The sequence below is a fragment of the Heptranchias perlo genome, chromosome 23 (assembly GCF_035084215.1).
Source record: "Heptranchias perlo isolate sHepPer1 chromosome 23, sHepPer1.hap1, whole genome shotgun sequence".
Classification (NCBI taxonomy): Eukaryota; Metazoa; Chordata; class Chondrichthyes; order Hexanchiformes; family Hexanchidae; genus Heptranchias; species Heptranchias perlo.
In genome coordinates, this window is record NC_090347.1 from 7,128,668 (window position 1) to 7,146,574 (window position 17,907).

Here is a 17,907-nt window from a genome sequence, read left to right on the forward strand (position 1 = left end):
TTGTCATATTCTGCCTGATAAAGCTCCTTTTGAAGCGCCTTGGGATGCTTTTACTTCGTTAAAGGTGCTATATAAATGCAGGTGGTTGTTGAGTTTAGAAGACACCTTTTTTTTCTCGTATCCCAGTTTTGAACTTGAGTGAGAGAGGTATACCCCAGACAGCGAACATCCAATCCTTCAGTTGTTCTTGTTCCACTGTGTGGAGGTGGCACATAGAAACTCCATGATAGTTAGTTGAAATCTCAAGTGTAAGTTTTATGTCATGGACACTGGTCCAGGCTTAGTAATACTAAGAGAGTTAGCGAAGCATCGTGCGTTTTGTTAATTTGTATTCAAGGGGATGCAAGGTTAAAGTTTTATAACAATGAAAATTGATGCATCGATTTTATGCTACTGTTTAAACATTACTTTTATTTTTAAAAACTGATTCACAGTTCATAGCCTAGGTCACACAGTTTTGCTAGAATATTGTGTTCTCCTAGTCTTTGGATAATGGAAGAACAAAGAGGGCATGTGTCAATTCAGTAAATTATTACAGTAGTAAGGGCTTCTGTTCAGCCCATAGAAACACTACGTTACCAGATATTGTGTGTATAAAGTCACACTCTGGCTTATAGGGAGTGAGGGTTCTCAAGTGTTTCCTTGTGCTCTACTGCAAAAACTATCAGTAGAAGTTAAAAATTTAATGGCGCTGTCCTTCAGATGAGATGATAAACTGAAGTGCTGCCTGCCTATTTAACTGCACATTAAAAATCCTGTGGCACCTTTCAATAAAGTGCACTGAGTTCTGTGACCTGGGCTAACAAATTTCCCTCAAACAACACCCCAGATCAACTGGCCATTCATCTGTTTGTGGGTTTTAATGTGCACAAAATGGCCAAATAACTGTCATTGCATTTCCAAATGCTTTATATGTGAAATCCATGCTAGCCTTTTTTTTCTCCCTTTTTGTGCCTGCTTGTTAATTGTTCCACTGGATAATAGCTTCTTAACTATTACCGTTCAGAATAAACTAGGGTGATTTATGGTCAGTTCAAAAAAAGCAACAAAAGCCTTATAAGGGGTTTTAAGGCTAGGATGGCAGCACTCAATGTAAGATTGGATGGGGATATATGAAAAGAAAGATAAATTGCACTTATGCAGAGCCTTATGTCTCAGCACCTCATGTACAATTAATTACTTTGAAGGGGGGTGACTTTTCCATGGAACTCACTACTTTCCTCAGTCCTTCATCCTGCAATCTGCAGGCGTTTAGAACTCAAGCTTGGCATCACCCAACCATTACGTCTTGATTCAAATCCTTTTCTCCTTTTTCCAACCTTGTTAGTGAGGCATGGCTTTTTATCACTATTTTTCAAACCTGCTAGAGCACATAAAGGCTTTCACGTAGGTAAATATAAGCATTTGAAAAGCTAATATGTGGGGGTGGCTATTTTTCCAGTTTTGGGTATAGAGAGAATTCTTTTCCATTGGAAACATGTAGCAAAAATGTTATAGTTTTTCATTTTCCCACCTGTTTTGTTCTATTTATCTGTGCCAGTTCTGTCAAAATTCCTTGCAGTTATTTACGTTGTCTATTGTAAAGAACAAAATAAGTAGGACCGTGAAATTGATAGCACACCGGGGAGTTCAGATGATAGACCACATTAGTGGTATGAAGTATGAATTTATATTAAGTGCATTTTAACATCTGTAATGTGATCTTCAGATTTTCCATAAAGCTTATTATTGCTGGTAATTAATGGTGTGTTAAGCCAATATTTTTTTGCCCAGGTATCGACTGCAAACTGTGAAATCCTTAGCAGGTGTGAGCCTTATGTTGCGGTTATTGTGGGCTTGCTTACGATGGGATGACATGGCAGTTAAACCACCATCAGGAGTCAGTACTGCACGCACAGGTATGGGAGGCACTAAAGCATCTGTGGTCACTACTTAAAAGTTGCATTCTTCAGTAGTTTTGGCAAAGAGCATCTGCAACTGTTAGTGTTTTAGCACTATTCTGTTGGATGCCATAAAATTAAAAAATCATAAGTCTTGATATGTTCTTCACAACATGGCAAATTTCCACTATGTAGTTGCCCGTTAGTTTACTTTTTAAAAAGTGATTAAAATATAGTGATCTAAGTAAGAAAGAGAGGGAAAGAACTTGCATTTACATAGCGCCTTTCACGACCTCAAGAATTCCAAAAACTATATAATGTTCCATTCATAAGTAGTGGAATCTTGTTGAATGCAATATGTCAGCAATAAAATTACATACAGTAACCCTATTCATAAACGGTGGAATTTTGAAAGTATTACATTGACTTCTATGAGGATATTGATGAGAGAGATTCCATACACACTTGAGTAAATTACTGTTTTAAAGTGAGATGCCCAGAATTGTGATGTTTTTTCCCCTTAAAAATTATATCCCACTAAAAATCAGTGAAACTTGAAAGGTCAGAATTACTGCCTTGGATACTTACAGCAAAATTATATTTTTGCTATTATTTGAAGCTTTAGTCCTTGAGATGTAGATTATTGCTGCTGCTTGATTCTATAGTTTAAATAAACCGGCTTGGCACTTCTGACCAGAAGGCAGTTTCAAGCCTCTGGGTATAATTGGGTACCCGTAAGACTATACGTTGTAGTTCCAATGCATATTTTGGGAATAGGTGCCAGTATGATTTATAGAGTAGTTCTATTTTTTTATTGATTGTGATGAGGACAAATATTCATTTTCACACTAGCTATTTCTGCACATTGAGATTCTCATAAGTAGAGTAAACTTAGAAATTGAGAAAATCAAGACTTTACAATAATTGCAAATGGTGTTTGTTATTATTCAAGAACAGCCTGATTTCATGCTGCCTCAGTGATCAAATGCACCACATGGTGAGGTACAGAACTGTACAAATCAGGAAGAGCCCAGATTCAATGTCAAGTCTGCACCAAATCTTCTCAGGTGGGACAGTAATCAGGGTGCAACATGCATCCTTGGCTTGGAGGGGGGAGATAGTGAGTAGCTCCTGGTCATTATGAAATTAATACCCATCACTAAGTGTGCATATATGAATGTCTACTGGGGCTTCCGTGGTCCAGCAGCCGAGCAAAATTCACAGACTAGGTTGATACATGAGTATTGGCCATAGAATGAGGTATCCGAGGGTTGGCATTGCCCATCATACTATACCCCAAGAGGAAGGGGGAAAAAGCAGGTAGGGGACCTGAATTTATTTATCCATATCTCATTCAGATCATTTTTGGCATTTTTAATGACCAAGCTAATTGCACAAAAGCATAAATATAGTACAGAAAATGTTTTTAACACATTTTGTGTAAGGATTAAAATGTAAAGATGTAAGGTAAAATTAAGCATCAACTCACCCATATTATAACTTTGCAGAAACTACAGAAACTGATATTACTACTACTGAAATTATCAAGCGAAGAGATGTTGGTCCGTATGGAATCCGTTCTGAATACTGCATTCGGAAAATTATCTGTCCTATTGGTGTTCCTGAAACTCCTAAAGGTAGAGTTCAGCTTGGACACAAATTTTTAATTTGAATGTAGGATATTCTGCCTGTGAAGATGTTGCTGGTTTTGGTTTAATTTTAGTGCGAAAACTCATTTTTCATCCCTTCGAAGTTTGCTTTACTTAAATTTAACACATAGGTTTGAGGGAAAAGGGTGATTCTCAAACCAAATATCAGTCATATTACGGTCACTATATGCAAGATGTTCCCTTACTGTCAAATTGTTAACAAATTCTGATTTGTTACTCATCACTAAATCTAGTATGGCCTGTTTTCTTGTCCGTTCTAGAACATATTCGAGAAAACTGTCCTGAATGCATTATAGAAATTAATTACTTTTACTACTTGAGCTGTTCTGCTTCTCCCAGTCTGTGAAAATTAAAATCTCCCATTATAACCACATTGTTTATGCTACATGATTCCCTAATCTCCATGTTCATACATTCTTCCCCCCACCCCCAACTACATCATTACTACCAAGAGGTCTGTGGACAGCTGCTAGAATCATAGAAATTTACGGCACAGAAGGAAACCATTTGGCCCATTGTGTCTGTGCCGGCTGTAAAAGAGCCATCCATCCCACTTTCCAGCTTTTGGTCCGTAGCCTTGTAGGTTGCGGCACTTCAAGTGCACATCCAAGCGAGCATCCTACGAGTGTCTTGCATCCTTTGCTGTTCCTTAACTGTACCCGTATTGTTTTCACTGCTTGATCAGCCTTACTGAAATCTCTTCTTTCTACTGCTGTAATTGTGTCTCTTATCAATATTGTTGCTCCCCCTCCTTTCCCAGTTTCCCTGTCCTTTCTAAAGATCCAAAGCCATGAATATTTGGCTCCAAATCATGTCCTGCTTGTAGCCAGATCTCTCTAATGGCTACTACTACATGTCCTGTTGGACTTTTTCTCGCATGTTTTACCTTGTGTGGATTTTCCCCTCCCGCCCCCTTAACTAGTTTAAATCTTTCCCCACTGCCCTATTTACCCTTTTCAGTAAGGACACAGGTGTCTCTCCTTGCATAGTAAATTTCGCCTTCCATAGTGAATTTCTGCAGTGCTCTACAAAATAACTAGGATACCTTGGATCCAAACCAACACAGCTGGCATATCGGTGTACTGCAGGGCTACCATGCTTGTGGCAACCAAATTTTTTGAATCATAACCTTGATATTTTAATCATTGCTGTCTCTATTCAGTGCATTTTGGTAGCTCTTCGCTATCACTAGTGCTTCTTGTGCTTTTGGGGTGCTTTACTTGGGGCCTGGGTGAGTGATGGTGAGACTTATTCCAACTTGGAGAGGACATTATCTGTCAGCTGTTGGTGGAGAATTATTGCTGCCAATGCTTCTCCATGTCGATGCCTTGGTCGCTTGGCTTAAGGGACAGGTTGGAAGCAGAAAAAGAGCAATTATAAGTGATGATGAAGATTGGGCAAGTTGTAACGGTTGATGCGATTTTAGCATAAATAAAAGTTACTAATTGGTTAACAGATCATTGATTTTTGTCCTTTTTTCCTCCTCATTTTAAAGAAACTCCAACACCACAGCGAAAAGGTCTTCGATCTAGTGCTTTACGGCCAAAGAAGATTGAGGCCCCAAAGCAGACTGGTCCTGTTATAATTGAGACCTGGGTCCCAGAGGAAGAACTGGATTTGTGGGAAATTCGCAGTTTTGCAGAGAGGTAGAGCAGACTTCGTCCACGTCTAGGCTTATTCTGTTTAAAAATACAGAACAATCTGAGCAGCTGACATGTCTCCAGTAGAATGTAGCTTATTTTCATTATGCTGTAAAATTATTAAATTTTATGTTGCTATGGTGAGTAGTTGGAATGTTTGTGAGGAAACTGGCACTATAGGCACATTTTATTGCCCTACTTTGGATTTGCTTGTATGTGTATTTAATTAGTGTGTAAGATGAATCTAAAACGAAGTTGGAAGTTTAACTTCCAAGTTTTAACTTGAAGTCCTAAACTTATGCTTCATAAGCCTCTTAATAATGTTGAAAAATGTAAAATTTCATTTGAAGTAAAGCTTTAGCGTAAAATGCTTTTGTAATTACAGTAGGTGTTCCAAACTGGTGTTTCAATTCCATGATGCTGGTTTCTTGCGAACAAAAAAGAAATGTTTCTATTATAAAATATTTCAGAAATCATAGCTTGGACACCTACTCGCTTTACTGTAGAATCTGGTACATAAGTTTCGGCTGAATAGCTTAATGTCAACATTTATAACCTGTAAACGGGGAGGGAAGAAATTTCAACCTGTGCAGAATTTGGAAAAGTTTGACATGAGGCAAGTGTGATTTATTTTTTGATACTAGAGTGACCAATACATGTTACAGTAACTTTTAGGAAGACATCAAAAGGATGTCAATCTAATTTGGGTACATTTTTTAAAACTGCACGGAAGTAATGGCTCTCTAAAGGATACATTGTCTTGGGTCTCAGGTCTCTTTGACTTGATGGGAACGTGAATAAAGGATACTTTTTCAGTCTGCGGTTTCATTTATATCATCGCAGTATTAGGGAAGAAAACAGTTTGTGCTACCCATCAGTTTGTGTGGTATAAGTGACAGAGATTGTAAGCATGAATGGTGCAATTCACAATTGGAAGGTAAAAATACCCCTGTCTTTGTGGGTAACAGAACCTCTTCATAAGTGTGTGAAAATTGAAGTGCTTGTTTTGAGGAAATGGGCACATGTATCCAAAGATGTGTGTAGGTAAATTGGGTAGAGAAATTAATAAAAGTACTTGGTAAGTATGAATGTACTTTGAAGATTGCAAGCTGGTACCTGCAAACAATGATTTTTTTTTTCTCTCCCATTCATGGATGTCTGAGGTGGGAATGGACTATTTTTCAACTTGGGCATGCAGTGTCAGCATTGGGTACTACTAAGTTACGTACAGTACAGGCAAATGCAGCTCCCCCTATTCTGTGCAAACAATGTGCATTACCTGAGCTTCAAAAGAACATCAATATGAAATATTTTCTTTACACCCCCATTTCTCATACCATCCATGACCCTAGTGATATGCCTTTTAGTGCTTATGCGCAGGCCTGTGCTATGGACTTGAGACTGTTAAGAATTGGATTTAGGGAACAGGGTGGCGTAGTGAATTTGACACTGGCCTTTTACCTCGAGTACTGAATTCAAATCCAGCCCCGACTGATGGGATGGAAATTTCCTCTGTTCGCTGGTTGTAAGGATTCCTTGTGAACTGAGCTTGTTCAGTCTCAATCCAGTCTCACAAAGGCATATAACTGCACTTAGTGGCAGTGTCGCTCAGACCACAGCTGCATTTGCCTATGCTGTCAGAAAAGTGAAAAAATGTCTCAAGAGTAGTACGGCGAGCTTTTCTCTGCATTTAGCTTTGCCATACTTGATTTGGAAGTGCTTGATGCTGACAGTGACTGAAATGGGAAGAGCTCCATTCACCAGCACTAACATTCCTCACCTTTTTTTAAATTGGATCCTTTCAGTCTGGCTGCATTCAAACACCAGAGGTGAGAGGGACAGTATGCTGACGCCTCCTTTCTTTGTTTCTAATTGGTATTAATAAATGCTAAAATGGCATTTTTCAAATTCGTTTCATGAACGTACCTTTATTTTTGGAGAAAATCAGCAAACTGAGAACCTAAACAAATGAAAAATAAAATGCCTAACCTAGCATTTGGCTGATTTCTTTTTTTGTATAAAATCACCACTTTTTTTGGTCTATTCCAGGGTGGAAAAGGAGAAGGCACAGGCTGCTGAGCAGCAAGCAAAGGTTAGTGAGCAGAAGAAGTCCGAAGAGTTCAAGGCCCAACTGGAGGCCCAGCTTAAGCAGCAGCGCTTGGCTGCTCAACAGGTGGGAAGGCATGAAGTTTCCTAGTCCCACCTGTCATTAAAGTGCACTGTATTTAACTTATTAAAGGAATGCATATTGGTTAATTTTTCAGACTGTAGGAGGGCGATATAGCTAGTCTACTGTTTGAATGCTCGGATGGTTCTTGTATAGATGTTAACGTTTTTATGATACTGCTGTAAAATATTTGAGCTTGTTAGTGCTGCTGGTGTACAGCATTAGTGCGCTTGCATCCCGTGACCTGTCATGGTAAGAAAGCTATCAAGCCCTCCCGATATCCCTGTGTAGTTCCCAGTCTCCTGTCAGGGTTCTTGGGGGACTGACAGCTTGGAGGCAAGATGCCTCGCCTGAAGAAACTGTAGAAAAATTGACTGCCAATGTTGTGATTATATACCTTCTGCCAAAGTGATCTAGTCAGTGTCCCAACAGTAGGTCACCCATGTTCTCAATGAACGCTGTTCTGTGGTTATGTAGAGAAGTGTTAAAATATTTTAAACAAAAATTCCTTTTGGCTTTGGTCTGTTAATGCGTTGAGATCATTTTTATTATATCAAGTCTTTTTATGAACATTATGAGTAGACTGTTCCCTCCTCCCATAATGAATTTAGGGATTTATCCAGTGGCTTGTGTGCTTTTTAAGCATAGTTACCAATTGATACCAAAGTTAAGATGTTGTTTCCTAAAGAAGCTTTAATACTACCATGATCACAGGGGTGGTACATTTCTGAAATATTGTGCAAATCTGTTGTCTGAAGGGAGAAGAGTCTTGTATGGTTTCCATCAGAACGAACCACCAATGCATTTCTTGGTAAATATGATGCAGTGATAACGTCTCTGAAAATAAGCAAAGCAGTTGACTAAATTCTTGCATAAGGGGATGCCCCCTTAGTACTGTGATCATTTTTTGTTAAGTTTACTCATTTAGACCCTCATGTACACTGGACAGATCCCTGTTCATTGGTTTAACCTGTTTCTTGTTCTGATGCTTTTGGCAATTTTCCAGTCTAGCTTTTTTCAAGATCTTTGTGCTGATTTTTTTTTAAAAGCAAACTCAGGAATAAGACCATTCACAACATCTTGTATCTTCCTGCACTATAAACTATATGTAAAAATACAGATTACAAAAGCAGAATTGATAAGCACAGTAAGTCTAATTTGCACCCCTTTTTTTTGTTGGCAATTGTAGTCCTCAAGCTGATGGGAGACGTTTCTCACTTTTACAACCAGCAAAAGTGGTTGAGCACTACAGTTCAGGTTTGGGGTGGGTTTGACGCAGGATATAGTGTTGTTACCTTACAATGCATGGGCAGAGTTGTACTGTGGATATGGTATTGGATGAGTAACCCAGAGGTTACTCATCCAATACCATATCAAAACCCAGCATGGAAAGTTGTGACACTGGACTCAATAAACCTTAGTCCCTCTTGTAGTTCTGTTACACGCCAAATAATTTATATTTGGTCTCATAAATTGTACACTGCTCAGGGCCAATGGGATGGGTAAAATGCTGCTCCACTGGATTTCTATCTTAATTTGGTCTTTAAAAGTTGCAGAAGAATAGAAAGAGGTGACTTTTTTTTCCACCCACCCCCCCACTACTTCTTCCATTGTTCCTCCTGCTCTAGTGCCTTGGCTGAAATCAGAAACTCGTGTGATAAATCACTGGCCGTCTTTATGCACAAATGGTCTGCGCCATGGCACTACCATTTGAATTTTGAAATTTACTTTTTTTTTATTCATTCATGTGGGCATCGCTGGCAAGGCCAGCATTTATAGCCCATCCCTAATTGCCCTTGAGAGGGTGGTGGTGAGCCGCCGCCTTGCCTGACTGAAATGGCCTAGCGAACCAGAGGGCACATTGCTGTGGGTCGAGAGTCACATATAGGCCAGACCGGGTAAGGACGGCAGGTTTCCTTCCCTCAAGGACATTAGTGAACCAGATGGGTTTTTATGACAATCCGGTAGTTTCATGGTCACTGTTACTGATACTAGCTTTTTATTCCAGATTTTAAAAAAATTAACTCAATTTAAATTCCCCAGCTGCCATGGTGGGATTTGAACTCCTGTCTCCAGATTGTTAGTCCAGGCCTCCGGATTGCTAGTCCAGTTACATAACCACTATGCTACCATACCTTTTTTAAGGTCCATTCATAAAATGTTCAGTTAATTTTACAATAAAATTGCCTGAAACGTTTATTCCTTCAAAAATATTGATTCAGCAAAAAGACATGACTTCAAGTGGAGGACGTGTAGGGTAAGATGTTTAATGTGTTACAAGGTGGTGAGAGATCCAGGTGACATAAGAAACCACTTGAGCATTGTGGTTGTTTATCAGCAACGTTTGGACCCCATGATGTTCTTCTCTTGAATGCAGTTCAGCCTATTCATTATAACGTACATGCTTGGCACTTACGGTGCCAATTTTTTTTTTCTGGCAGTTTAAACTGATCTGTTGTGCTGCACCATTTGCGGTGAAGTGACGTTGGGTTTTATCTGGCTGAGTTTTCAAGGGAAATGTACCTTGTGCATATTATAAAAGGGGAGACTCTTGCTTTACCGAGCATGCTGTCTAATTGACTTCAATTGCAATAAAAAAAAGTGGTGAATGTGGGTAGTTTTTATAATTATTAGCCAGTTGCATAACATTGACATTGACACCAGATTGTCATCAGATTATGCTGCGCATTGAAATCCTCCATTATTTTAGCACCCAACTGTGCAATCACACTAGCTGCAAAATAACTGGTTCTTTCTTTGTTGAAAGCAAACTTATTTAACTTCTATCATTTAATGAACAAAAATACAGTTGCAGTATCTCCCATTATATCTTTCCAGACAGTTCTCAAATGCTGATATCGCAGTTACTACCTCCACCAATGGTTTTAGTATTTTTGTTTTTAATGCCACTTAAAATTAAGGCATTTTTTATCTCAAGTAAACATAGAATGTCATAAGTTTATCTCAAGTAAACATAGAATGTCATAAGTTTTTCAGTAACCGCATACCATAAATCATTTGCTTAATTGGTTATCTGATTTGTACCATGCATTGGTTTATGAATATCAAAACAATAAAGCTGGCTGTTCCGTTTTCATGCCCATAAGATTGTTTGGAAATATTATGAATGCCCATCATAAGAATAGTGTTGATAATGACATTGCAATTTAATGTTCAATAATCCATATGTGCAAAAGTATGGGATTCATTTCCACAAAGGGCTAAAGAGGAGAGAATGGGAACATTGGAATGTCTCATTTGTATATGTATTCTACACCTGGGGACGGGAATATTGCCATGCATCATGTTTCATTTTTATGTTCTGAAAATATTTGTGGTGGTGCTGTGTAAAAACCCATTGTAACTTTTATTGTACCTTAACAGAAGCGTCTTGAGCAACAAAAACTATCTGCCACGCCTAATTCCACTGGCACTGCCTCTACAACCAGCGGTACTGCTACCACTATTTCCACTCCCCAGAAGTTACTGGTAGGCTCATTGGCAGGACAGGTCACCCCAGGAACAAAGGTGGTATTTACCACTAAAGTGGGTTCACCAACTACAGTGACATTCCAGCCAAACAAGAATTTTCAGCAGAGTTTTGCTACCTGGATCAAACAGGGCCAGACTGGGCCAGGTATGTATCTCCGTGGATGCAGAGCCACTGGTATTCGAGAGTGAGTGATAAAGCAATGTGATCCTGAGTGTGATTGCATGCGCACTGAGTTCTGAATGTCAGTAGTGCCACCCAGCAGAGGGGTCGAACAGAAGCCAGGTGGTTCTTCACTGAAATGAGGAGGAAAATCTGATAACTTCATTTTTTAAAATGTGAAATATTTTTGTTGTGTTCGGGCTAATGACTTCAGTTAGTACAGTGGCGCTGTGTGGTACTGAGCCACACAGACCCAGTTTAGCTGATCTCATGGTGGCATGATGTTGAGGGCCATACAATTGGCCTCTGTCACGGGGCTGAGGGGAAAATTGGACAGAATTCCAACGCTTGATCACCATCCAGTGAACTTTGTTTGCATGAAGGGCAGCTGCAGCGTAGACAGCCCCCCCAGGTTGCACCCTCAAAAGGATACAGGATATTAGAATTTTTTGTAGTAGTTTGATATTGAAAAGTTACACCTTGCTTATTCCTGTTCTTTTATATATGAAGAATGTATTGGCCTTATTGTTTGGGAATGAGAAGACCTGGAAAATGCATGCAACTTTGCTTACTGGATAACTTTTTTTTTAAAAGTCCTGGTTTAAAATAAGTACTTGATTTTTGTAGGAGATTGGTCAGTGGGTAAATAGATTAAAAAGCTATTTTAATACTAACCCATTTCTTTGTTCAGCCACTCGATAGGTGTTAGTCTCATGCAAACACGCTTTTTCAGTAAATGCCTTGCCCATTTGTTTAATTTTAATCTAATTTTATCAGAATTTTAATACCAGCTGAGTTCTGATTTAATAATATGAAAGTTCAATAACTGGCTCCTCTCCTCATTTGATACCTGTTCACGAGTAAGTCTCAGAAGGCGAACAAAGTCCTGAAAGCCTAAGTGTTCTTTATTTCTCTCGCTGTCCATTTTCTGCTAGTCACCAGCACAGTTGCCACCACAGGTACAACCATTGCCACCACGGGTCAGACGTTCCAGATCACAGGCAGTCCAGTAACCATGACGGGCAAGGTGATAACAGCCAAACTTCCACTCCCCGCAAACAGCAAAATCCTCACAGTCAACGTGCCAACCACTCAAGGAGGTAGGGTGGAGTGGATATTATTTTGTAATTTGTGTTTTGGAGAGACCTGTATGGTTTAAAGTGTGCACCAGTGTCTGCTGGAATATAACTATGGCTCCAATGTTTTTTTTAAATGTGTCTGTGTAAAATTATATTCATTGTGTTCTTTCCATTTTTCTCCTCGTTTTTAACTTTATACACTGAACTTTGGATGTGAAAAACTGCTGATTTCTCTGTGACCTCTGGCAGCAGCAAGTGGTGGGGTGGACTGAAGTGTGACTTGTAGTGGTAACTCTGCTATCTTTCCTTACCAAAGATTGGCAGTCCCACTCTGGCAGAAGAAGGGAGAGAGAACCTCCATTTGAATGTTGCCAGACAGTGTATTTCAAACTTGAGTTTAAGTCTCCAGTGCAATGCATTAATGCATCTTGCAACTAGTGATTGAAAATCCAGAATTTCTAAGCAATGCACACAAGATACCATAAAATTAGCCTTGTGTTTTTTATTCGTTCATGGGATGTGGGCGTCGCTGGCGAGGCCGACATTTATTGCCCATCCCTAATTCCCCTTGAGAAGGTGGTGGTAAGCCACCTTCTTGAACCGCTGCAGTCCGTGTGGTGAAGGTTCTCCTACAGTGCTGTTTGGAAGGGAGTTCCAGGATTTTGACCCAGCGACGATGAAGGAACGGCGATATATTTCCAAGTCGGGATGGTGTGTGACTTGGAGGGGAATGTGCAGGTGGTGGTGTTCCCATGTGCCTGCTGCCCTTGTCCTTCGAGGTGGTAGAGGTCATGGGTTTGGGAGGTGCTGTCGAAGAAGCCTTGGCGAGTTGCTGCAGTGAATCCTGTGGATGGGACACACTGCAGCCACAGTGCGCCGGTGGTGAAGGGAGTGAATGTTTAGGGTGGTGGATGGGGTACCAATCAAGCGGGCTGCTTTGTCCTGGATGATGTTGAGCTGCTTGAGTGTTGTTGGAGCTGCACTCATCCAGGCAAGTGGAGAGTATTCCATCACGCTCCTGACTTGTGCCTTGTAGATGGTAGAAAGGCTTTGGGGAGTCAGGGGGTGAGTCACTCGCTGCAGAATACCCAGCCTCTGACCTGCTCTCGTAGCCACAGTATTTATATGGCTGGTCTAGTCAGGTTTCTTGTCAATGGTGACCCCCAGGATGTTGATGGTGGGGGATTCGGCGATGGTAATGCCATTGAATGTCAAGGGGAGGTGGTTAGACTCTCTCTTGTTGCAGATGGTCATTGCCTGGCACTTGTCTGGCGCAAATGTTACTTGCCACTTATGAGCCCAAGCCTGGATGTTGTCCAGGTCTTGCTGCATGCGGTCTCGGACTGCTTCGTTATTTGAGGGGTTGCGAATGGAACTGAACACTGTGCAATCATCAGCGAACATCCCCATTTCTGACCTTATGATGAAGCAGCTGAAGATGGTTGGGCCAAGGACACTGCCCTGAGGAACTCCTGCAGCAATGTCCTTGGGCTGAGATGATTGGCCTCCAACAACCACTACCATCTTCCTTTGTGCTAGGTATGACTCCAGCCACTGGAGAGTTTTCCCCCTGATTCCCATTGACTTCAATTTTACTAGGGCTCCTTGGTGCCACACTCGGTCAAATGCTGCCTTGATGTCAAGGGCAGTCACTCTCACCTCTGGAATTCAGCTCTTTTGTCCATGTTTGGACCAAGGCTGTAATGAGGTCTGGAGCCGAGTGGTCCTGGTGGAACCCAAACTGAGCATCGGTGAGTAAGTGCCACTTGATAGCACTGTCGACGACACCTTCCATCAGTTTGCTGGTGATTGAGAGTAGACTGATGGGGCGGCAATTGGCCGGATTGGATTTGTCCTGCTTTTTGTGGACAGGACATATCTGGGCAATTTTCCACATTGTCGGGTAGATGCCAGTGTTGTAGATGTACTGGAACAGCTTGACTAGAGGCGCAGCTAGTTCTGGAGCACAAGTCTTCAGCACTGCAGCCGGGATGTTGTCGGGGCCCATAGCCTTTGCTGTGTCCAGTGCACTCAGCCATTTCTTGATATCACGTGGAGTGAATAGAATTGGCTGAAGACTGGCTTGTGTAATGGTGGGGATATCGGGAGGAGGCTGAGATGGATCATCCACTCGGCTCTTCTGGCTGAAGAAGGTTGCAAACGCTTCAGCCTTGTCTTTTGTACTCACGTGCTGGACTCCGCCATCATTGAGGATGGTGATGTTTACAAAGCCTCCTCTTCCCGTTAGTTGTTTAATTGTCCACCACCATTCACGACTGGATGTGGCAGGACAGCAGAGCTTTGATCTGATCCGTTGGTTGTGGAATCGCTTAGCTCTGTCTGTAGCATGTTGCTTCTGCTGTTTAGCATGCATATAGTCCTGAGTTGTAGCTTCACCAGGTTGGCACCTCATTTTTAGGCACGCCTGGTGCTGCTCCTTGCATGCGCTTCTACACTCCTCATTGAACCAGGGTTGATCCCCTGGCTTGTTGTTAATGGTAGAGTGAGGAATATGCTAGGCCAGGAGGTTACAGATTGTGCTGGAATACAATTCTGCTGCAGCTGAAGGCCCACAGTGCCTCATGGATAGAAAGGTTAAAGCACGGAAGGAGGCCATTTGGCCCATCGAGTCCGTGCCGGCTCTGTGCAAGAGCAATCCAGCTTGTCCAACTCCCCCGTCCTATCCCAGTACCTTGCAAATTTTTTCCTTTCAAGTACTTATCCAGTTCCCTTTTGAAGGCCATGATTGAATTTGCCTCCACCTCCCCCTCGGGCAGTGCATTCCAGATCCTAATCACTCGCTGTGTAAAAAAGGTTTTTCCTCATGTCACCTTTGGTTCTTTGGCCAATCATCTTAAACCTATGTCCACTGGTTCTTGACCCTTCCGCCAATGGGAACAGTTTCTCTCTATCTACTCTGTCTAGACCCTTCAGAATTTTGAATACCTCTATCAAATCTCCTCGCAACCGTCTCTGTTCCAAGGAGAACAGCCCCAGCTTCTCCAGTCTATTCACGTAACTAAAGTCCCTCATCCCTGGAATCATTCCAGTAAATCTCTTCTGCACCCTCTCTAAGGCCTTCACATCTTTCCTAAAGTGCGGTGCCCAGAACTGGACACAATACTTGGGTTGTGGCCAAACCAGTGTCTTATAAAGTTTCACCATGACTTACATACTTTTGTACTCTATGCCTCTATTTATAAAGCCCAGGATCCCGTATGCTTTTTTAACCACTTTCTCAATCTACCCTGCCACCTTGCTAAACCTTCAATGATTTGTGCATATATACCCCCAGATCTCTCTGTTCCTGTACCCCTTTGAGTTGTGCCCTCTAGTTTTTATATATATATATATAACTTCACATTTTTCTGTGTTAAATGTCATCTGCCACGTGTCCGCCCATTCCACCAGCCTGTTATATCCTCTTGAAGTCTATCACTATCCTCCTCACTGTTTACTACCCTTCCAAGTTTTGTGTCATCTGCAAATTTTGAAATTGTGCCCTGTGCACCCAAGTCCAAGTCATTAATGTATATCAAGAAAAGCAGTGGTCCCAGCACTGACTCCATTATAAAGAATAAGCAAATGGAAAATGGATGTTGAGCCAGGAAAGGAGGGATGAAGAACTGGAAGCCCAGTTTTGAGCTGCTAGATTGGTTCTGAATCTATCTCATTTAGCACAGTGGCACACAACACGTTGGATGGTGTCCGCAGTGCGAAGACAGGACTTCGTCTCCACAAGGACTGTGCGGTGGTCACTCCTACTGATGCTGTCATGGACAGATGCATTTGCAACGGGTAGATTGGTGAGGACGAGGTCAAGTAAGTTTTTCCCTCATGTTGGCTCGCTCACCACCTGCCGCAGGCCCAATCTGGCAGCTATGTCCTTCAGGACTCGGCCAGCTCAGTCAGTAGTGGTGCTACCGAGCCACTCTTGGTGATGGACATTGAAGTCCCCCACCGAGTACATTCTGTGCCCTTGCTACCCTCAGTGCTTCCTCCAAGTGGTGCTCAACATGGAGGAGGACTGATTCATCAGCTGAGGGAGGGCGGTAGGTAGTAATCAGCAGGAGGTTTCCTTGCCCATGTTTGACCTGATGCCATGAGATTTCGTGGGGTCCAGAGTCAATGTTGAGGACTCCCAGGGCCATTCCCTCCTGACTGTATATCACTGTACCGCCACCTCTGGTGGGTCTGTCCTACCGGTGGGACAGGACATACCCAGGGATGGTGATGGAAGAGTCTGGGACGTTGGCTGAAAGGTATGATTCTGTGAGTATGGCTATGTCAGGCTGTTGCTTGACTAGTCTGTGGGACAGCTCTCCCAATTTTGGCACAAGTCCCCAGTTGTTCGTGAGGAGGACTTTGCAGGGTCGACTGGGCTAGGTTTGCCTTTGTCGTGTCCGATGCCAGGTGGTCTGTCCGGTTTATTCTTTTTGTGACTTTTTTTAAGCGAGATTTTACAACTGAGTGGCTTGCTCGGCCATTTCAGAGGGCAATTCAGAATCAACCACATTGCTGTGGGTCTGGAGTCACATATAAGCCAGGTAAGGACGGCAGGTTTCCTTCCCTAAAGGACATTTGTGAACCAGATGGGTTTTTAACGACAATCCGGTAGTTTCATGGCCACCATTACTGATACTAGTATTTTAATTCCAGATTTTTAAAATTTAATTAACTGAATTTAAATTCCCCAGCTGCCGTGCCAGGATTTGAGCTCATGACTCTGGATTGACACTGCATTGGTGTTAACATGGACCTATGATATTAGGCTGCTGGTACAGACTTAGTATTAGTACTCACTATGTATTTTTGGGTACAAACTCCAGGAGTTTACACATGCTACTAATTACATTTGTATAACACGTTCAGCATCACTGCAAAATGCTTTCACTGCAGCAAGAGATGCAAAGCCAACTTGTTACATTTCATTTTTAAAGTTTGGAAGGTCAGTGGCATTCCAGCTGATTGCTTGGGCTCCTTTTTATAAAAGGGAAGAGCCGGTGGAAAATTTGGCTCACTAGCACATGAGCAGAGCTCTGCTTGTGCATTAAGCGTGCGCATGTCGAGCTTGCTCTCCGTTGAACATAAGTGCTGCCTGATGGCACCGCTCTCAACATCATACTGGTGTAAAAGCAATTGGTGCAGTACAACTGCATTTGTACTTGCAGGCTTGTTTCTGAAGAGCAGTGAACCTTTTGAAACCACACAAAGTGGATCATTGCAGTACAGTGTGGTGCACCAGTATTCTGTATCCATATTTCATTCAACATTCAGAACCCTGAGGCTGGATTTTTCTAGTGTAGAGGTCATGAAGGATCTATCTGGATTTTTCCTATAGGCAGTGTCTGAGAAGGTTGCATTTCCTCCCTGCCAGCTGTTGGAACCTGACTTGCAGCCTCTTTGCACCAGAGGCACTGCTTTGTCTGTAGCTGTGAAGGTGACAACAGAACGTTTATGCGTTCAGATGCTTCGAGGCAGCCTCTGGTGACGGTAGTCACATCAGTCAGTTCATCGCTGCATTAAACACGTCATGAATGCCCTGTTCAGGCATACTTCAGTTCCACACGGTCACAGCAAAGCAGAGAGAAAGCCATCAACTTCTTCCAAGTGGCTGGATGCTGACAAACGCAATGTGCCATTGATGCTCCATCAACTTCATGAACAGGAAAAGAATTAATCCCCTGAATGTCTGGTTAGCGAGTGGTGCTAGCACCTCGTTATGCATGTCAGTGCATGCTACCTGGAGAGTAGCCATGATTTTTCTCGAGCATTCCAGGATACCTGCACTACTCAGCTACAGAAATGTGACACAGTGG

The 17,907-nt window shown here is 42.0% G+C and overlaps 1 protein-coding gene across 12 annotated transcripts in view; it reads left to right on the forward strand.

Annotated features, from left to right (window-relative positions):
- The window catches only part of bptf (bromodomain PHD finger transcription factor), a 130,085-nt gene that overhangs the window by 79,195 nt on the left and 32,983 nt on the right, over positions 1–17,907 (forward strand). For 8 of the 12 annotated variants that reach the window (XM_068003911.1, XM_068003902.1, XM_068003903.1 and 5 more), the window contains 6 exons: positions 1,774–1,898; positions 3,389–3,517; positions 5,046–5,196; positions 7,240–7,363; positions 10,742–10,994; positions 11,945–12,109. In XM_068003911.1, the coding sequence (XP_067860012.1) occupies positions 1,774–1,898; positions 3,389–3,517; positions 5,046–5,196; positions 7,240–7,363; positions 10,742–10,994; positions 11,945–12,109 (947 nt within the window). The remainder of the gene's footprint in view (positions 1–1,773; positions 1,899–3,388; positions 3,518–5,045; positions 5,197–7,239; positions 7,364–10,741; positions 10,995–11,944; positions 12,110–17,907) is intronic. The other 4 variants (XM_068003912.1, XM_068003913.1, XM_068003907.1 and 1 more) reach the window with 2 other exon arrangements.